The sequence below is a fragment of the Hyperolius riggenbachi genome, chromosome 1 (genome assembly GCF_040937935.1).
Source record: "Hyperolius riggenbachi isolate aHypRig1 chromosome 1, aHypRig1.pri, whole genome shotgun sequence".
Lineage (NCBI taxonomy): Eukaryota > Metazoa > Chordata > Amphibia > Anura > Hyperoliidae > Hyperolius > Hyperolius riggenbachi.
The window spans coordinates 488317761-488340170 of NC_090646.1; the positions used below are offsets into that span (position 1 = coordinate 488317761).

Here is a 22410-nt window from a genome sequence, read left to right on the forward strand (position 1 = left end):
AACGTGCACTGGCACATGCCCTGTTTAGTGTGAACAAGCCCATAGGCTTCCTACAGGTAACAAAAGTAATTTTACTTGTGCATCAGAGATGGTCAGTGTGATGCAGATAATTCTGAGTTGTTTTAAATAGTATGCAAATTTATGCAGCAAGGTTCTATAATTGATTGGGTCATTTTCAAGCTGCCTTAAAGAGAACCCGAGGTGGGAATTACTAATACTATTGGGGCACAGAGGCTGGTTGTGCACACTAAGACCAGCCTCTGTTGCCCCATCGTATGCCTCCATGTCCCCCCTGCTCGCCGCTATAGACCCCGCAGTGCTGGCGACACGCAGCGCGTCGCCAGCACAATGTTTACCATAGCGCTGTCTATCAGCGCCGCTCCCCCGCCTCCTCCGCATCGCCGCTACCCGCCCGCGTCACTTCCCTCCTATCAGCGGGAGGGAAGGGACACGGGCGGGTGCGCCGATGCGGAGGAGGCGGGGGAGCGGCGCTGATAGACAGCGCTAAGGTAAACATTGTGCTGGCGACACGCTGCGTGTCGCCAGCACTGCGGGGTCTATAGCGGCGAGCAGGGGGGACATGGAGGCATACGATGGGGCAACAGAGGCTGGTCTTAGTGTGCACAACCAGCCTCTGTGCCCCAATAGTATTAGTAATTCCCACCTCGGGTTCTCTTTAAATTACCATAGAATTTGAATAAACTGAAATTGTTTATATCTCAATTACTGTACTGCTGTGCATACTACATTTGAAATCTTCTATGGAAACTGTTCCCTTGATAAAACCATCAAGGGTGGCCTTTGTCTATAAAAGGTGTTGTTAAATCTCTTGTTTTTGTAGAATCTAGCATCTAATCGATTTATGTATACCTGCCAATAGATAAATAGTGTATTTTGCTTACTGTATCATTTGTTAGTCATGACTCCCTTGTTTCGCTGCTGCCCCATATAAAACAGATGAACAGTAATCCCCCACCCCCATAAACCAGCTGTCAGCAAAACTGGTACTTTCCAAAAAGTAATAATATCACCTATACAGAGAGGGCATTTCATGATTCCTTCTACACTGTGACATGGACAGTCAGGGTGTCATGTGTGAGGGACTTGGCAGCTGATCGGGGGATGGGAGTTGACTCGTCCTTCCTGGGGGGGGGATGAAGGGCAGGATGACAGCTGTTCTGGATAGGTCTGCAGTGATTCACTTCTGATGTGATTTGTGCTTGCTGCTTAATGTCTTCTCAGAGACAGCTTGTGTGTTACTATGATTGTGAACCTGTCGTACAGTCTTTACAGCTTGTCTGTGGTGTGCTGCATTCTCGCTCTTCCTCATGTAGCGCCTAACCCTGCACCTATTTAACCTAGATTCATCACTCCTGCACTTTCCATTTCTGCAGCACGTCCGATCCACTTCTCTGGCTGTGTCACTCTGCTCATGACATCCCTCTCTCTGACCTGTGCTGCCGCTTCTGCCATGTCTGCATTCATAAACTGCCTGTGTGCCCTGGTATGTATCTGCTCAGAGCTGTGTGCCCGTGTGGTGGGCAGTGTATGTATGAGAAGAGGCTATCACCTGTGGCTGGCAGCTGTGGTCAGTATGATCCCATTCCTACAGGGACTCAGTAACCCCCGCAGCATTTTCTCCAACCCCAACAACTTCTTCAATGTGTGAGTATACGGATGTGTATCTATGCATGACAGTGGCAATCTGGCCATTTAGTAACTGGGATTGTAATGGGGTGAACCTAGCTAGAATAGATTACAGTATATAAAAGGGGATTCTTCTACTGAGCTTCATAATAAGTATTATATCTGAAAGTCTGAAGAAAGAAAAATAAAGGTTTTGTCTAGAGCAGTCAATCAGATGTTTGCTTTCATTTTGTAACCTATACTTTAGAAATGTTAGCTGAAATCTGATTGGCTGTTATGTGTATAAAACAACTTTATTTATATTGTATTTATATGACACTGACATCCTCCTCAGTGGTTTATCTCAACGTTCCTTTTTGCTTCATAGACAGACATGTTATATAAATAGTTTAGACTGCAGAAATCAGACATCAGATCTAGAATGTGTGAACTATTGGACTGTATAAATCATGTTTAATAGTTTATATACTGTACAGTCACAGTCTTGCTTCTGTTCTGCTGTGGGAGAATTTGGTGCACAGTGCTAGTTAGCTTCTATAGTGTATCTTCCTTTACTTGCTGCTTTATTGTGTACTTATTGGAATAAACCTCCTCTCCTGGTGCCTTCTAAGTTGTCCCTATTTATATACAGTCCATATGTTAAAGTTCAGTATAGTGTGACTGGATTTCCTTACCTAGCAGCCCTCTGACTTGCTTTTCTCCTACAGAACATACCATGGTTATTTATATTGCCAGCCTCCATTCTGTGTTTCCATGCCAAGCCGTCTGTCGGCTCCTAGCTAATGCCATTGAAACACAGACAGAGACAGGGGATTTGTTAAAACTGGTGTGCCAGAGGAACAATTTCTGCAGTTTATTTTCAGCTCAAGGGATTTTTCAGCTGTTCTAGAAACATTTGTGTCCTGATTTACTAAAGTTTTCAGCCCTTTTCCACTGAACGTGTTTAAGTCCAATTGTCGCACACACACGCTTTGCTTATCGCAAGCGGCACTGTGATTAGCACGGTAATCGTGGTGCCCTTTTCCACTGGTGCGATTTGATTTTTGGCCAAACGCCAATGCTCTGCATGCAGAATTGTTCTGTGTTTGTTTTGGTCAAATCTTTTTCTCTCTGTCAGAAATCATGAACGCAACTGTCGTGCGCATTGTCACAGTCAGATGCGCGATAATCATGTTGAAACATTTGCTGGGTAAAAAGAGAAAATCTTAATTGCAGGACAAAGGCAATGAAATAGCAGCCATATGGATGCAGGAATCTAGAGAAAGAAGAGCTCTAGAATGGAATCCACAGGGATATAGACGGGAATGGTCTTGTAAAAGATGATTGAAAGGCTGCCATATTTATTTCCTTTTATACAATACCAGTTGCCTGGCATGCTGCTGATCTTTCATGCATCAGCAGTGTCTGAATTGCACACCTGAAACAAGCTTGCGGCAAATGCAGTCACATTTAGGTCAAACATCTGATCTGCTTGCTTGTTCAGGGTCCACAACTTAATAGAGGCGGAGGATAAGCAGGACAGCCAGGCAATTTGCATTGTTTAAATAGAAAGAAATATGGCAGCCTCCATAGCCTACTCATTTCAGTTGTCCTTTAAACCTGGCTGGTACACACATCCAGTTTTGACTGGCCAATGATTGGCCAATTTCAACACTTTCATATAGTATGGGAGTTTACCTACATAAACTATTCATAGTATTCAAAGTCTGATGACCCTCATACTAATGGAAGTTGTAAAATTGCCTAGTGATTGGTCAATCAAAAGTCGGATGTGTGTATGCATCCTTTTGATTGGTCAATTTTAACCTTACAATGTAGTATGAGTGCTTACCTACCCAACCTGTTCATAGTATTCAAAATCTGTCAGCCCTCATAGTACATGGAGGTGGTAAAATTGGCTAGTGATTGGCCAATCAAAATTGGATGTGTGTATGCACCCTAAGTCAGGTAGATATCTCTAAGGCCACATACATACATCAGACCATAGTCTTTTGAAAATGAAAGATCACAGACCAATCTTACCAACCTTCATGTAGTATAAGAGACATACTCTACACAGTCTTTTCTATGGAGCTGAACTCCCCATCAGAAAAAAATCTTTGCAAGATGCTGCACACACAGATGCTGTACAGACACAAAAGATCAGTATCTGCAAAAGATCTGTTCCTGCAAATTGCATTCATAGTCTATGAGATCTGCAGACCATCATACACACCTTGTTTAACTGACATTCATTTGCAGATCAGACAATCATCTGCAGATCTGAAAATCCATCCTGGTGGATCTGATCTGCAGATGAATGTCTGTTAAACAAGGTGTGTATGATGATCTGCAGATATCATAAACTATGAATGCAATTTGCAGGAATGGATCTTTTGCAGATACTGATCATTTGAATGTCTACAGCCTCTTTGTGTGCAACATCTTGCAAAGATTTCTGTCTGATGGGGAGCTCAGCTCCATAGAATAGACTGTGTAGAGTATGGCTCTCATACTACATGGAAGGTGGTAAAATTGGTCTGTGATCTTTCATTTTCCAAAGACTATGGTCTGATCGATGTGTGTATGAGCCTTTAGTCCAGTGGCATGCCGTGTTCCTGGCAAGGCTTACACGGCTAGTAGTGCTGCATTGTGATGTTTAATAGTATAAAGAATGATTTTAGCTGGCAAGACCTGCATTAGTGTGCTGAGTTCCTGGGTAGCAAACACTGGAAGTGATTAGCTTCTAAGGTTTACTGTAGTTGGTCTTTAAAATTTTAGTGCACTACAGTAGAATCTCGTTATCGTAAACTCCAAGGGACCGGGCAAAGTAGTTTACTATATCAGAAAATGTCATACTCAAGCACATAAAGAATACTATAGCACTGTATCTTAAAGTTTACCAGAGACAAAGACTCTTCAAAGTTTTACTCATACCTGGTGCTTCCTCCAGCCCCATCCGCACGGATCACTCCCACGCCGCCATCCTCAGTCTTCTCCTTCTTCTGTACCAAGTCCCATAAGTTCGGCCAGTTGCAGGCAGTCTGAGCAAGCGCAGTGCGCTCCCTCCGTGTCTCTGTGACGTAGAATAGTACTGCGCCTGCCCAATACTAATCTTCACCAGAGAGAGCGCCCTGCGCTTGCGCAGACTGGATGTGGCTGGCCGAACTTACGGGACCCGTTGCAGAATAAGGAGAAGACTAAGGACGGCGGCGTGGGTTGTGAGCAGATGGCTAGAGGAAGCCCCAGGTATGTATAAAACTTTGAAGAGTCTACGTCTCTGGTTTCCTTTAATTTAATCAATAATTGGCAGTCATTTTTTCTTTTCAATGCTTTAGCAAGTGAGCACAGACAGCAGCATCCATGCTAGATCAAAATGCAGTGCTCAGTATGCAGGTATTTGCATGCAATGATCATGCAACAGCTTGCACAGGAAGCATAGGTCTCACCAGCTAATGCAGGTACAGTACTTCTAGTGTGCTCCTCTGTCCACATGCCTGTGCAGTCTGGATGATACTGTAGCATTGCAGCCATGCACAAGCAAGTCACAGATGACAGGAAATCCCTTCAGTTATTGGGCAGAAGATTACACAGAAAGCATAGGTCCCACACCCACTTTGAAGGTAATCCATGTAGGCCCAGAGTAGTGTGCAGATAGTTAGCAGGCTACAAGTGGCTGCCAGCCTGCTCACCAACCACGGCTGGGTATACAATAGCAGGTGTTCCTTCCATATACTTATACTGGTGTCTGGCCAGGACCTGGACATGTAGTTTACCCAGTTTTACTATGTCAAGAGTGTACTAAAACAAGATTAGACTGTATTTGTAAATGTACTTAAACTGTGGCCCTGGTATACAATTGTTTACTTTAAGCCTTGGACTTACTAGATGAGTTTTTGTGCACTTTTGAAGTGCATGTATTTTGCAATACACAGGGGCATACATTTCACCATAGTATTTCCATTCTAGCGTTCCCAACAATGCGTTTTGATGCATGCTATCGCTATATAGAATGCCAACACAAGGCGTTTTCTTTACCTGCAAACCTATATTGTAGTGGGTACAGGGCCTTACCACTTTTTACAGGCATGTCAGTCATAGTATGTAGATAAAGCTATTAAACTGTGCCTAAACGGTTCATAAATTGGGTGCTGATATCTGCTTAAATTGTGCTTTGAACAGGTCGCCTCTACTTCTAAATGTGGAAATTGTCTACTCCTAATATCATTTCTCTACAGAAGTATTCATGATATCATTCACGGTATGGAAGTATGGACTACCGAGGGATCATTTTTAATGCAAATAATAGCAGCATAATACTATATTTTTTGGGTAACAGTAAAAAAGGGCGCAGGAGGCTAGTGGACAAATCGGGCGCCGCCATTCACTCCCATAATAAATATCGTTTAATGGGCGCCCGATAGGAAAAAAGGGCGCCGGAGAAAAATAACGTTTTAAAAGCGGCGCCCGGAGACTTAATGTTTTATTACTGCTTCTCATGATTACAAATTATTTAATGATTTATACATTTTTTAATATTATTTTTAAACGAAAAACAGTACAATTTTTTTTTTACATTATTTTTAAACGAAAAAACCGCACAACATGTTTTTGAAACATTATTAATGCTTATCACAGGGGGGTCTTAGGTTTAGGCACCAACAGGGGGGTCTTAGGTTTAGGCACCAACAGGGGGGTCTTAGGTTTAGGCACCAACAGGGGGGTCTTAGGTTTAGGCACCACCAGGGGGGTCTTAGGTTTAGGCACCAACAGGGGGTCTTAGGTTTAGGCACCAACAGGGGGGTCTTAGGTTTAGGCACCAACAGGGGGTCTTAGGTTTAGGCACTAACAGGGGGGTCTAGGGGTTAGGGGTAGGTACAGGGAGGGTTACTTAGGCACCAACAGGGGGGGTCTTAGGTTTAGGCATCAACAGGGGGGTCTAGGGGTTAGGGGTAGGTACAGGGAGGGTTACTTAGTAAAAAAAAATTTTAAACGTTATTATACGTTTCACTATTTAAACGAAAGATTAACGTTTTTACAATTGCCGATTTAATGCACATTATTTAATGATTTATAACTTTATAAAACATTAATTTTAACCTCTTGCCGACCGCGTCACGCCAGTAGGCGTGGCCGCGGCGGCAGCCCCAGGACCGCCTAACGCCAATTGGCGTAAAGTCCTGGGGCTCTGTTTTGCAGGAGATCGCGCGCAGGCTGCGCGCGCATCTCCTGCTTGGGGGGCGGAGCTCCGCCCCGCCTTCAGTCTCCGAGCGGCTATTGCCGCTCGGGAGACCGGTAGACGGCGTGATCGCCGTCTATTTACCTTGTGCAGCGCTGCGATCAGCAGCAGCGCTGCACTGGGGACAGCCGTGTGACACGGCTGTCCCCCTGGGGGACAAGAGAGCGATCGGCTCTCATAGGCAGAAGCCTATGACAGCCGATCGCCGTAATTGGCCGGCTGTGGGGAGGGAGGGAGCGAGGGAGGGAAGGGGTTTAAAGGAAGAGGGTTTTTTTTAAAAAAAAAGGCAACAATAATATTTATTAAAACAAAAATAAACATGGGGGGAGCGATCAGACCCCACCAACAGAGAGCTCTGTTGGTGGGGAGAAAAGGGGGGGGGGAATCACTCGTGTGCTATTTTGTGCGGCCCTGCAGCTTGGCCTTAAAGCTGCAGTGGCCTTTTAAACTAAAAATTGCCTGGTCACTAGGGGGGTTTAGCCCTGCAGTCCTCAAGAGGTTAAACGAAATACAGTACAATACATTTTTAAACGTTATCCATGCTTATCGTTTAAAACCCCGCGCCCTTTTTTCCCAGCGCCCCTTTTTAACGTACGCTATTTTTTGTACTATAAGAAGCACTTTTTCTTCCCCAAAAGGTCCAAATGTGTGGCATGTGTAACCCCCCAGAGTCCCCGAGTGCAGTACTTATGGAGAGTCCACAGGTACTTCTGGTCAGGCAGTGTTAGTGATCAGCAAAATGGCAGGCAGCATGTCCCTGACTCAGGACCCACGTGAAGAGTGTCTAGCAAAATATGGGAAGAGTATGAGCTGCTGCTGAGTGGACAGCATTGATGCCTCAGGGAATGAAATAATTCCAGTATTTGCATAGGCAGGTGGCCCAGAAGTAGGCAGGTGGCCCAGAATACCATTCTGCTACTCAGCCAGTGCAGTGAAGCAAATCGGTCACTGCACCAGCACCTTTCACCTCCTGGTCCTGGCCACCTGGATGTGTGACTCCGGTGGCTGCTTTAATGGAAACGCCCCCCTTCTGGATTGGCTGCTGGCCCTACAGTACATGAGTATTGATGGAGACGGGATTTATAGCCCCCCTACACCCGGCCCTGGTGGTATCGGAGCCAATAGCAATATTCTATTACTACTGTACAAATGCTGTTCCTTCCTGTGCTGGGGGAAAGTGGCACACAATTGTTGGCCACGTGGCACTGTACTACATGCAGCAGTACAAAGCTATCGGTGGTGACATTTAGATGCATTTCATCAGATGTTGTTTACTGGAATGTGAGCACAGTGGTAAGCTATATAAACAACTGATGTCAGGAAGATCTTGTTCCTTCACCTGATTTAGTAATAATAATTGGTGTATAGACGCCATAAGTAGTGGGCTTATCCTGAAAACTGCCATTGCTGACCTCACTCTAACAAGTGCTGACGTCATGGTGATCTTCTGCATTTAGGCTGCTTACACACTAAGACGTTACAGCCTGTAACGCTCCCCCAACGCACAGCAATGTAACACAAGTGGGCTGTTCACACAGCCCACGTTGCGTTACATGTAACGCTGCACGTTCTTCCGAAGGTGGAGCATACTGTAGCGTTACAGCGGCTTAAGCCGCGTTAGACTGTTTGCACATGCTCAGTCATGTTGGGGAGGAGCGGAGAGCGGCCAGGCACATGGCTAATTAATATTCACTGCACGTTGTGACATGCAGTGTTTACTTCCTGGTGCGGCCGCTCTGTGCGGCGATTGGCCGGGCGGGACCACGTGATGCCGCATGCGTCCAAGAGTACGCATTACGGACGCCAGAGTGAGCTGCACAACGCAGCTCACTCTGACGTCCACATCGAAGAGCACCAGGCCTTGCGTTAGGTGCATGTTATGCGACCTTAACGTAGCACCTAACGCAACGTCTTGGTGTGCAAGTAGCCTTAAAGTGGATCCGAGATAAACTTTTACTCGTTGCATAGTGGTGTTCCTTTCATATAGTTTATAGGGCATTCTTCAATCCCAATATTTTTTGTTTTAATACTCTAATTCTCTATAAACTAAACAAGCCTCGCCCACAGCTCCTCCAGTGCCAAGGCACTCTCAGACTCATGTAGCAAGGGCTTATGGGAGCTCAGTTTGGGCAGTAGGAGGAGGTGGAGGTGTTATTTGCCAGAGATTTCAGAGGCAGAGGGGAGGAGGAAGAGAGGGGGTGAAGTTTTCACAGGCTGAGGGCTAGAGATTCAGATCAGCTTGCCTGTGTGTAATGATTACCAACAGAACATGGCTGCCCTCATTGTATCACAGGAAGAAATAATCATATACTGTTGAAGCTGCTTGCAGCTAGATTTGCTGTGTAAATTGTCTAAACTTTAGATAAGATATAACTAGACTTAAAGAGAACCAGAGGTGGTATTTAATTATGTTACTGGGGCACAGAGGCTGGTTGTGCACACTAAGACCAGCCTCCGTTGCCCCATGGTGTACCTCCAGGACCCCCCTGCGCGCCGCTATACCCCCCGCAGTGCTGGCGACACGCAGCGCGTTGCCAGCACAATGTTTACCTATGCGCTGTCAGTCAGCGCCGCTCCCCCGCCTCGGCGCTACCCGCCCGCGTCACTTCCCTCCTATCAGCGGGAGGGAAGGGACATGGGCGGGTAGCACCAATGCGGGGTAGCGGCGCTGACAGACAGCGCTTAGGTAAACATTGTGCTGGCGACACGCTGCGTGTCGCCAGCACTGCGGGGGTATAGCGGCGCGCAGGGGGGTCCTGGAGGCACACCATGGGGCAACGGAGGTTGGTCTTAGTGTGCACAACCAGCCTCTGTGCCCCAGTAACATAATTAAATCCCACCTCTGGTTCTCTTTAAAGAGAATCTGTATTGTTAAAATCACACAAAAGTAAACATACCAGTGCGTTAGGGGACATCTCCTATTACCCTCTGTCACAATATCTCCGCTCCCCGCCGCATTAAAAGTGGTTAAAAACAGTTTTAAAAAGTTTGTTTATAAACAAACAAAATGGCCACCAAAACAGGAAGTAGGCTGATGTACAGTATGTCCACACATACAAAATACATCCATACACAAGCAGGCTGTATACAGCCTTCCTTTTGAATCTCAAGAGATCATTTGTGTGTTTCTTTCCCCCTGCAGTTCTCATGCACTGAAGTTTCAGGCTGTTCTTTTCTTCCTGCAAACAGCTTTGCCCTTGTCTGTAATTCTTCAGTATGTGAAAGCCCAGCCAGCTCAGAGGACGATTTATCCAGCTTGTAAAAGATAAGAGAGAAGAGAGAAGCTGCTCTAATGTAAATAACACACAGGCAGTGTGCAGAGAGGGGCCTGGAAGGGGGAGTTCATAGCAGAACCACAACACTGAAGAACTTGGCAGCCTTCCAGACACAGGCTGACAAGTCTGACAAGAGAGAGATAAGTTGATTTATTACAGAGACTGTGATAGTACAAATTAAGCCAGATCACATTAGAATAGCTTTTGGAACTTGTAGGATGATAAAAAACAGGATGCAATTTTTGTTACGGAGTCTCTTTAAAGAAGAACTTATAGAAGATACTTGTTATAGTTAGTTTTTCATCTCAGATCCACTTTAACCCTTTTACTGCTCTGACACATATTTTGGCTTTTGCATAAAAAAGCTGTAGCTTGTAGCTTTCTTTCAGAGAAATACAGTGCAACCGGAAAGAGGGGCATGACTATAAATCACTGCCTCTACCCCCCCTCCCCCCCGCAAAACTTTTCCGCTTTGTGAGAACCAATGTTAAAATTGGCTGGTGCACACTTGAATGTGTTTTCCAAATAAAGATAAAAACTGACAGCAATGAAGGACTGCACACATTTTCTGTATCAATTACATTAGTGTCTGAGATAAAACGTGCATGTTTTCACACATACAGACACAAATGGTGTGTAGAAAATGCATGCAGAAAACTGACAGAAGAGTGTGCTCCCAGCCACAGCTTATTACACTCACTCTGTGCATCTCTGATGGAGCAGAACTGGCTCTACAGACTCCTCAAGCATCACTACGGGAGAGGTAGAGAGGTTGGGGGCTGGGCACTGTACACAAGAGCCTGCTGCACACTAAATAGTGACTATCTACATCTTACAATACATATACCGTACAATACAATCTTTGTCTACAAAACTTTGTATGATTCCTTATCAGTGGCTGAGCAGATGCAGTCATCAGAACAGTTGAGCAGAGAGCAGAAAGTTTTTTTCTCTCAATGCCCTTAGCTGTCAGTCTCTCAGGATAGGGAAAAGAAACTGCTACAAGATTAACCATAGCCCCAGTCTTAAGTTCATGAGCGCCCTGGAGCAGGTTTTCATCCATGATGTATCTGTACATTGCTCATACCTCCCAACTTTTTGAGATGAGAAACCGGGACACTTAAGCCACGCCCCCGACCACGCCCCCAATCACACCCCCTGACACACCCCTAGTCAAAAAAAAATATATATATATACATATACATATATACAGTGGTGTGAAAAACTATTTGCCCCCTTCCTGATTTCTTATTCTTTTGCATGTTTGTCACACTTAAATGTTTCTGCTCATCAAAAACCATTAACTATTAGTCAAAGATAACATAATTGAACTTAAAATGCAGTTTTAAATTATGGTTTTTATTATTTAGTGAGGAAAAAAACCTCAAAACCTACATGGCCCTGTGTGAAAAAGTGATTGCCCCCCTTGTTAAAAAATAACTTAACTGTGGTTTATCACACCTGAGTTCAATTTCTGTAGTCACCCCCAGGCCTGATTACTGCCACACCTGTTTCAATCAAGAAATCACTTAAATAGGAGCTATCTGACACAGATAAGTAGACCAAAAGCACCTCAAAAGCTAGACATCAAGCCAAGATCCAAAGAAATTCAGGAACAAATGAGAACAAAAGTACTGTAATTGAGATCTATCAGTCTGGTAAAGGTTATAAAGCCATTTCTAAAGCTTTGGGACTCCAGCGAACCATTATCCACAAATGGCAAAAACATGGAACAGTGATGAACCTTCCCAGGAGTGGCTGGCCGACCAAAATTACCCCAAGAGCGCAGAGAAAACTCATCTGAGAGGCCACAAAAGACCCCAGGACAACATCTAAAGAACTGCAGGCCTCACTTGCCTCAATTAAGGTCAGTGTTCACAACTCCACCATAAGAAAGAGACTGGGCAAAAACGGCCTGCATGGCAGATATCCAAGGCGCAAACCACTTTTAAGCAAAAAGAACATTAAGGCTCGTCTCAATTTTGCTAAAAAAACATCTCAATGATTGCCAAGACTTGTGGGAAAATACCTTGTGGACCGCCGAGACAAAAGTTGAACTTTTTGGAAGGTGCGTGTCCTGTTAAATCTGTTGTAGAAGTAACACAGCATTTCAGCAAAAGAACATCATACCAACAGTAAAATATGGTGGTGGTAGTGTGATGGTCTGGGGTTGTTTTGCTGCTTCAGGACCTGGAAGGCTTGCTGTGATAGATGGAACCATGAATTCTACTGTGTACCAAAAAATCCTGAAGGAGAATGTCCGGCCATCTGTTCGTCAACTCAAGCTGAAGCGATCTTGGGTGCTGCAGCAGGACAATGACCCAAAAGACACCAGCAAATCCACCTCTGAATGGCTGAAGAAAAACAAAATGAAGACTTTGAATTGGCCTAGTCAAAGCCCTGACCTGAATCCTATTGAGATGTTGTGGCATGACCAGAAAAAGGCAGTTCATGCTAGAAAACCCTCAAATAAAGCTGAATTACAACAATTCTGCAAAGATGAGTGGGCCAAAATTCCTCCAGAGCCCTGTAAAAGACTTGTTGCAAGTTATCGCAAACGCTTGATTGCAGTTATTGCTGCTAAGGGTGGCCCAACCAGTTATTAGGTTCAGGGGCCAATTTCTTTTTCACACAGGGCCATGTAGGTTTTGAGGTTTTTTTCTCACTAAATAATAAAAACCATCATTCAAAACTGCATTTTGTGTTCAATTATGTTATCTTTAACTAATGGTTAACGGTTTTTGATGAGCAGAAACATTTAAGTGTGACAAACATGCAAAAGAATAAGAAATCAGGAAGGGGGCAAATAGTTTTTCACACCACTGTATATATGAATGGTGGGGAGAAGGTGCCCAGGTAAAAAGAAGGATCAAGGCGCCAGCCGCGGCTGTGGTGTGCGGGATGCGGGCCAAGCTTGTCCCCCCTCCCTCCGAATGTGCCCCCCAGTGTCCCCCTGTATGGCGAGATACTAGCGCAGCAGAGCGTCAGTCTTACCATTCCTCTTCGCATATGGGCATCTCGTCTTCTCCGCTTCCTGTGACGTCACAGGAAGTAGTTGGAAGACGAGATGCCAGTACGCGAGGAAGATGGTAAGACTGCCGCTCTGCTGCGCTCGTATCTCGCCATACAGGGGGACACTGGGGGGCACATTCGGAGGGAGGGGGGACAAGCTTGGCCCGCACACCACAGCCGCGGCTGGCGCCTCGATCCTTCTTTTTTCCTCCGCTGCCTCCTCTGCTGCCAGCCGGGACAAAGGGGGGCTATCCCGGGACAGCGGGACCCCTCCCCCAACCCGTGACGGTCCCGGCGAAAACGGGACGGTTGGGGCCCCTGACATTGCTGCATTCATCTTTCCCTTTATCCTGACTAGTCCCCACAGCAAGATGCAGCCACCACCATTAGAGATTCCTTCAGATGTCTTTTGGCAAACTCCAGTTGGGCTGCCATATGCCATTTTCTAAGGACTGGCTTCAGGCTGGCCACTCTACCATACAGGCCTGATTGGTGGATTGCTGTAGAGATGGTTGTACTTCTGGAAGGTTCTCCTCTCTCCACAGAGGACTTCTGGAGCTCTGATAGTTACCATCGGGTTCTTGGTCACCTCTATGACTAAGGCCCTTCTCCCCCAATCGCTCAGTTTAGATGGCTGGCCAGCCAGAAGGTACTGTGATTGGAGAACTGTTCACTATCAGATTTCCTGCTGGGTCCCCTAATTTAGACTAGCGCAAATCTTTTTTTTCTCATTAGGACTTAGTAAAAAAAAATCTGGAAAATTCACATGTACAAACAGCACTAGTAAATATTACCAAGCAATATGCAAACTACGTAAAGCATGTTACATAGTTTATGTAACTCATATACACGTGTGTATGTTGCTTGTTTGGTCTGTGTTCTACAAATTGCGCATCATACAAGCAACGTAAACATCGTGTATAACACCCTGTCTGCACATGTAAATTTTACAGACCTTTTCTGAATACACCCCTTTGTGAGAGGATGTCAATAAGTGAGATGTGCCAGGAGGAAACGTAAGCTGTCCAGAAAGTACAGCAGCCAGCAGGGGAAGACTAAAGCCTGCCTGCCTTATAAGCCACCAGCAAGCTAGAAAATACAATTTAAGTAGAAGATGAAAAAGTATCTCCTAAGAGAACATTTAGGAGAAAAAGTGAATTTGATCGGGCCAAAAGGCATTTGCTAAAAAAAATACACCATTTCATATGAGGAATTTGACAGCAACTGTAAAGCATGATGGTAGAAATATTATGGTTTGGAAGAAATCCATGGTTTGGGGTTGCTTTGCAGCATCAAGGCCTAGGCATTTCTCCAGCATAGAATACAGGGTGCTTGAGGAAAATGTGAGATCATGTGCTAGAAGACTGAAGCCCAATCAAAAGTGGACCTTGCAACATGTCAATGACTCTATTCTAGCAACTCGTCCAAAGAATGGCTAAAAAAAGGAAGATAAAAACAAATGGAGGGTCCTGGAATAGCAACAAAAAGACTAGATCTAGATCCTGATCCTGTAGATGCTAGGGGAACATGGTGGTGTAGTGGTTAGCACTCTAGCCTTGCAGCGCTGGGTCCCCGGTTTGCATCCCAGCCAGGGTACTATGCACAGAGTTTGTATGTTCTGCCTGTGTATGCATGGGTTCCCATTAGGCACTCCAGTTTCCTCCCACATCCCAAAAACATACAGATAAGTTAGTTAGCTTCCCCCCAGATTGGCCCTAGACTACGATACATACACTACACGATGCATACATTCAGACATTACATTGTGAGCTCCTCACAGGGACAGGTGACAAGACAATATACAGCACTGCGGACGATGCCGGTGCTATATAAATACCAAATAATAATGCTGAGGAGATTATTACTGGTATTAGAACCAAGGGTTTAACCATACCTGAGGCACAAAACAACCAAAACTCCAAATTGGAAACTTATCTCAGTAGTCGGAAGCCTCTGTATAGAGGCTTCCTGGATTCTCATGCAGCCAACTATTCCAGCCCTCTAAACTTATTTGACAATAGCTGTTTACGAGCGCATCTGGACTGGGCATGCCCAAGTAAGATTCACACATGCTCAGTAAAATTAAGCAATTTGTGCATGGTTTTCTTTCTCCATTCATCAGTGCTTTGTTCTACTGGCCATACACAGACCTTATTTGTCAATGCCCAGTCCAGATGCCCCCATGCATAGCCAGGAATGTGGCCAGAAGAAGAGGGTCCTGTGCAGGGACGGTGGGATCTGTGAGGATTTGGGAAGCCTCTGGACCATCCGCAGTCATACTACTACTGAGGTAAGTATCCAAATTTTACCACCCCTCTCTATCACAGATGTGCTTTGGATACATTTTCTGCAAAACTAAATGGCATGTGTGTTATACAAAGTGAAATTCTCATAGTTTTCAGTTGCATCACTGGAATGAAGATGAACTATAGTCATCAATTTCATTGGGGGTGTACTTACTCTTTCACATGTAGACACTTTTTAGTACAGTACTGTGCCATTGGTGCAATAGTGCTTGGGGATCCTCACAGAAGATATTATGAAGACCTCTGAGGATTCATATTTCTTTATTACAACTTATTATGCAGCGCTGGACAATAAATAAGGTTATAAACAATGAAACAAAACATACAAATATGTGACTACACAATCACACATACCTGGAGTATGTTTGGGTATGAGGCTAGGTTCATGAAGTCAATGAAGTGGTGATCAAGTACTCCACCTCCGTTCAATGTATCTAGTAGGAAACACAAGGGGAGGACCCTGTCCGAAGGCTTACAATGTAAGTGGGTGAGAGTTAGAGACACACTAGGTGAGGGGATGGTTCATAGTTGCTCAGCAGTGAGGGTTATGCTAGGTATACACAATGCAATTTTCCTTCACGTGAACTCGGGGTGAGAGTAATATGGAGGCTGCCATATTTATTTCCTTTTAAACAATACTAGTTGCCTGGCAGTCCTGCTGATCTATTTGGCTGCAGTACTTGATGGACGTATGTCTTTTTTCAACCCAAATAACTAAGTAACTATGTAGTGAACTGAATTACACCAGAAACAAGCATGCAGCAAATCTTGTCAGTTCTGACAATATTGTCAGAAATCCCCAACCTGCTGAATGCATGTTCAGGGTCTAGGGTTGAAAGTATTAGAGGCAGAGGACCAGCAGGGCAGCCAAGCAACTAGTTTTTTTTTTAAAGGAAGACTAGGCTAGCCACTTTACTAGGCACACTTTGCTAGTGTTACGGTGTGTTGGATCCTTTTTGCCTAAAGAACTGCCTTATTTCTTCAAAGCATAGATGCAGCAAGGTGTTGGAAATGTTCCTCAGAGATTTTGTTTCATATTGACATGACAGCATCACGCAGTTGCTGCAGATTTGTTGGCTGCACATACATGATGTGATTCTCTCGTTCCACCACATCTGGTGACTGGGGAGGCCGTTGGAGTGCATTGAACAACCTTGCCATGTTCAAGAAACCAGTTTGAGATAATGTAAGAACTGTGACACGGTGCATAATGCGGCTGAAAGTGGTCATTGGGAACTTCAGTATACTGTGGTGTTAAAGCGGTATCGTCACCATAACAATCAAATTTCAACAGCAACTGGTCTGAGTGTATTAAGTGATAAAGATGCTAATCCTGCATTCAAAACTTTCAAAACTTTTTCTGCTGTTATGATTTGGAGTTATCACATACTTAAGGAGCACTGGCCCTTTAGTAGTCGGTGCCAAAGAATTGCATGCTGGGGGTTCTTTTTATCTATAATCTATTCCTCCTCTTTCCTTTATTTCCCTGCCAGCTGCTTATCTGAAACCTAATCCCCTACTCACTTGTGTTTACAAGCAAGGCTGAGGCGACTCAGCGATTGGAGGAGACAAAAAAAAAAAGTAAAGGGCAGAAATGACATCACGAGTTAGCCTTAACTGTGGGCAAAATACATGGCCCCCACCACTAACAGGATTCTCGTCATTTACTGAAATCAAAACATGGACAGTATAATACATGTGTTATGTAAGTAGATCACATATTTATCTACTTATATATGTGTTTTTTTTCCCTGGCATAGTATGGCTGATCCCACTGCTTTAAAGGGATAGACATGGCCAACAATACTCAGGTGGGCTGTAATGTTTAAACAATGGTCTGTTAGCACTAAGGGTTCCAAAATGTGCCAAAAAATATCCCTCTCACCATTACACTGGCACCACCAGCCTGAACTGTTGACAAAAGGCAGGATGGAGTTATGCTTTCTTGCTGTTTATGCCAAATTCTCACCATACCATCTGCACTTTGCAGCTAAAATTGAATCTCAGACAAGGCAAAGTTTTAAAAATCTTGTATTGCCCGATTTTAGTAAGCTTTTGCGGATTGTATTCTGTATTGTTCTTAGCTGACAGGAGTGGCACCCGGAGTGATCTAATGCTGTCATCAACAAGGAACTTACATCCACACAACTGTTGCTCACTGGATATTTTCTCTTGTTTGGGACACTTTCTGTAAACTCTAGAGATGGTTGTACATAACAATCGCAGTGGATCAGCAGTTTCTGAAATACTCAGTCTATCCCTTCTGGCAATAGCAACCATGCAATGCTCAAAGTCGCTTAAAGGGAACCTGAGATCTCGTTAATGTGTGTATTTATACTTACCTGGGGCTTCCTCCAGCCCGATGAGGTGCGTGGGCTCCCTCCCTGTCCTCCTTGGCCACTCTGTCGCCTTGTTATCTTCCCAGGTAAGTTGGCCAATCACGCTCACCTGCCATGCTCCTGTGCCCAAGAGCGTTCTGCACCTGTGCAGTGCAAAACTCTCCGCGAGCCACTCGTGCACTACAGGATAGTCCTGCAATTTAATTCTTTCCTGTATAGACTAAAGGCATTCATGCCAGACACAGCAAAGCTTCCCCAAAACATAAATGAGTCTCCTGCATGTTTCACAGTAGATGTGTTCTTTTCTTTGAAAGATTTATTTTTTCTCCTTGTTGCAGACATAGACCTGGAGGTCTATGTCTGCAACAAGGAGAAAAAATAAATCTTTCAAAGAAAAGAACACATCTACTGTGAAACATGCAGGAAACTCATTTATGTTTTGGGGAAGCTTTGCTGTGTCTGGCATGAATGCCTTTACCAGATGATTTTGGCGCAGCGCTGCATGCCTGATTTGTGCGCTACAAAAATTAGTAAAAAGAGATATCTGGCCGCCAGCAATATTTGCTACAATTTTAAGGGGGAATAGTAATTAGCAAGGGCCCAGAGTTTGTGCAGGAGCAGGGTGAGCCGTTTTTAAATGAATGAACAGGTTGCAGCCCACTGTACTCTTGACATGCTCAGTTTGCATGAAAATGTACACATGGGAACACACTAGCATTTTGCCTTGTGATTTCACATTTTCATGCATGATTTTCCACATACAGAAATGATTTTCCATATCACAGTGAAATACCGTACATTGTAACTGGGAACGCAAGTGTCGTGCAGAAAAAAAAAAGTAGAAAGTTTGATTTTAAAATGCAGAACAAAATGAGCAAACCTAAAGAATTTCTGATTCCCCAGCGGGCCATTGATTTCAATGATGAGAGCTTTGGTGCACATTTTGACGCATGCATTAATATGCGGGAAAATCGTGTGTTCCCTGCCTTATATGCCAAGAAAGAAAATCCATCAAGATGGCCTTGCTTTTTCATATATTTACATTATCTTTGATCTTCTCAAATGTAACTTCAAAAAAAAAACAAAAAAAAAAAACATGGCGTTTGATTGCCTTTAACTGCCCACATTTTATGCCTCCAACTCTAACCTACACTAAGATTCTCCCCATCTAGACATCACCTACACGCGTTCTCCACCCACCCTTTCCAATCCGCAAGGTAAGTCTTCCCCCAACTTTTTTCACTCTCTGACTTGTGACAGCATTTTTAGTATTCTAATGACCTTAGTCTGTATATTGTTAAATTATAGTGGATTAATTACAAGCAGGAGAAAACTGTGACTGCACAGTCAGAGAAGAGGTAAAGTGCACTGTGATTGCACAGACAGAGAAGAGTAAAGTGCACTGTGATTGCACAGACAGAGAAGAGGTAAAGTAAACTGTGACTGCACAGTCAGAGAAGAGGTAAAGTGCACTGTGAATGCACAGACAGAGAAGAGGTAAAGTGCACTGTGACTGCACAGACAGAGAAGAGGTAAAGTGCACAGTGACTGCACAGACAGAGCAGAGGTAAAGTGCACAGTGACTGCACAGACAGAGCAGAGGTAAAGTGAACAGTGACTGCACAGACAGAGCAGAGGTAAAGTGCACTGTGACTGCACAGACAGAGCAGAGGTAAAGTGCACAGTGACTGCACATGCAAAGCAGAGGTAAAGTGCACAGTGACTGCACAGGCAGAGCAGAGATAAAGTGCACTGTGACTGCACAGACAGAGCAGAGGTAAAGTGCACTTTGACTGCACAGACAAAGCAGAGGTAAAGTGCACAGTGACTGCACAGGCAGAGCAGAGATAAAGTGCACTGTGACTGCACAGACAGAGCAGAGGTAAAGTGCACTTTCACTGCACAGACAGAGCAGAGGTTAAGCACAGTGTGACTGCACAGACAGAGAAAAAGTGCAGTACAATTGTAAAGCAGTTATAGAATACCTGAAAAATATCTATGGTTCCTGGTAAAATGAATTCCCATTGATATTATTGCTTTTGTACACTGCTAAAGAAGAATTAAATATTTAGTTTGTCAGTTTAGTGAGTTTTACTTATTGTTTTGTTGTCCGAGTCCTTTTTGATAACACCCAATTTCACATTAAGTCTTCTTATGCCATGTTGAGCCCTTTAGATATAGCCCAGTGCCTTTACCAGATTTAAAATACTACAATGTTTACACCATTTTTATTTTTCAGCAGTCTCCACTCTAGCAATGTCTACTATTTCTTCTGCCATGAAGAACAACCTCTAACATGTTTTCCCTTTACAGGAAGTTTGTTCACTGCTCCTGTGGTTGGTCATTTCTGCTGCTGTCTGGATTTGTTTTGCTGGTGTCTTTGGTTCCCATTGGCCGTCCGCTGCTATGCCTCATGCATCTCACAAGACTTGGAATAACTTCTGCACTGTGTCAAGGTGTTCCCTATCTATTTCAGCTCTTGGAGGATCTTACTGGTTCCTGTGAGCAGCCAATGGCACCGGGCACACTGTTTCTTCCACGCTTGGAAACTAGTCAAGCCTGCCAAGATGAAGGGCACCAATGGCAAGGTTATCATATTTCTCCACAAACATTTACCCTTACCCTATGTAGCCTTTCTATGGCTGAAGAGCTAGCAGTGTTTGTACGCTACCTACGGAGAGGATACCCAGCTCGTACTGCTCTGCGCTTAGTCTTTTTGCTGAATGCCAGTCTTCTGGGCCTTTACAACTTACTTTTGATATGCACAGCTCTCTATACATCCAGCTACACACAGAGCGTGGTGGGTGCAGCTGTGGGAACCTTACTTTGGCACCTTACTTACCGCTGCTGGTACCGCACACGCTACTCACCTGGGCCACCCGGGCATGGAATGTTTCCCAGAATTGCAGGAGGCAAAAATAAACTGGAATAACAAACTTCTCAAGAATTTATCTGGAATGTACCCTATTCTTGGCCTGTGCCTGTCAGTATACTGTAACTTCCTGCTCAAGCTTGACAGGAATACACTTCTGAAATACAAACATTGTATTTCTAATTATTATAGTTGCTCAAGAAGACTTGAAACCATTCTTACTCATCAACAGCTAACTACTGTATATTTATAGAATATATGCTATATCTGAGCATTAATAGGCGTTGGTAAAGCCAATAGTCAAGAGGCACTGAGGTCACTCTACAGTCATCCAAATATGTTCTTAATCTTGTAACTTTGTAAGTGGTACACAGGAAATAAAGGACAGGAGACAGAAGACTGTGAGCGTTTACTCCATAGGGGAGAAAAAGGCAGAAAGCCTTCCTGATGACTTAAGGGGCCCATTAAAGGTGCAATTTTTAGTGACCGACCGTATTTTCAATCAGATCAAAAGAAAACATAAACATGTAAATAACTGATTCACCCTATTAAAGGATCAAATTTATTCCTGATATTGAAACCAGTTGTGATCATATAAAAAATAAATCTGTCATCCCAGTTGACCAGTTCTTTAAACTTTAAAGGACCACTATTGCAAAAAAAGTAGGCAATTAAAACCTGACAGAACCAACAGTTTTGGGCTAGTCTATCTCTTCATGGGGGATTCTCATGGTTTTCTTTGTTTTCAACAGCATTTCCTGAACAGCAGTTGCAAAGTCTAACTGACAAAATATTGTGCAAGTGAGTAGGGAGGCTGGCATCTTACTTTTTGGCAATTAAACTGCTGTTCAGGGAATGCTGTTGAAAACAAGGAAATCTCCAAGAATCCCCCATGAGGAGATCGACTGGCCCAAAACCTGTCGGTTCGGTCAGATTGTAACTGCCTACTTTTTTCGTGATAGTGGTCCTTTAAGGAAACAATCAATAATACAAATCATTCAAGATTGATTGGGCCCACCAGCTTCTCTGGTTTCACCCGAAAATATAATTGAAAACACAATGTTCAATAAAAATTGTACCGTTAATTGGCAGCTGTATTGTTTTGCAGAATGTTGAGCAACAAGAGTTGAAACTGACCTGAAGATTTTACCTGTATTGTTTAATTAGACTGGCATACACTCATAACTATAGAAAATGATGCACTGTGGTTAATGTGTCATGTGACAATGTTAAAAGAGAGAGGCTGATGGTATGTCCAGGGCTGCCATACTCTGGTATAAGTTTGTGGTCAAACTAAAGCTTGTTATATGAATTTAAAGTGTACCTGAGCCAAAGCTCGGGTACAAAATGAGATACTTACCTAAAGAGAGGGAAGCCCCAGGATCCTATTGAGGCTTCTCTCTGTATTCTGATGTCCCCAGTTGATGAGCGCGGCCCTCCGAAAGATTAGCAAAAAAGCATTGTCGCGAATGATATCGGAGCCGAGCAGCTCCTTTTCCTGCAGCCTAGACATGTGGTAGGTGTGGCCATGCCTGCACATGTGCAGTTAGCCAGGACCGCTCGTGTATGAGCAGCAATGCTCGCACAGCCCCGATCTGGAGGAGAGCCGCGCTCAGCGAAGGGGGACATCAGAGCACCGAGGGAAGCCTCAATAGGATCCTGAGGCTTCCCTCTCTTTAGGTAAGTATCTCATTCTGACACCGAGCTTTGGCTCGGGATCACTTTAAGGCTAGTTTCACAC

General features: G+C 44.2%; 1 protein-coding gene across 1 annotated transcript; it reads left to right on the forward strand.

Annotated features, from left to right (window-relative positions):
* The first annotated feature begins 1153 nt into the window (after positions 1-1153).
* On the forward strand, positions 1154-22008 carry FITM1 (fat storage inducing transmembrane protein 1). The gene is made up of 2 exons (XM_068242475.1): positions 1154-1665; positions 20111-22008. The coding sequence occupies exons 1-2, from the start codon at positions 1433-1435 to the stop codon at positions 20727-20729; spliced, it is 852 nt and encodes a 283-aa protein (XP_068098576.1). The 5' UTR covers positions 1154-1432; the 3' UTR covers positions 20730-22008.
* Positions 22009-22410: the final 402 nt, after the last annotated feature.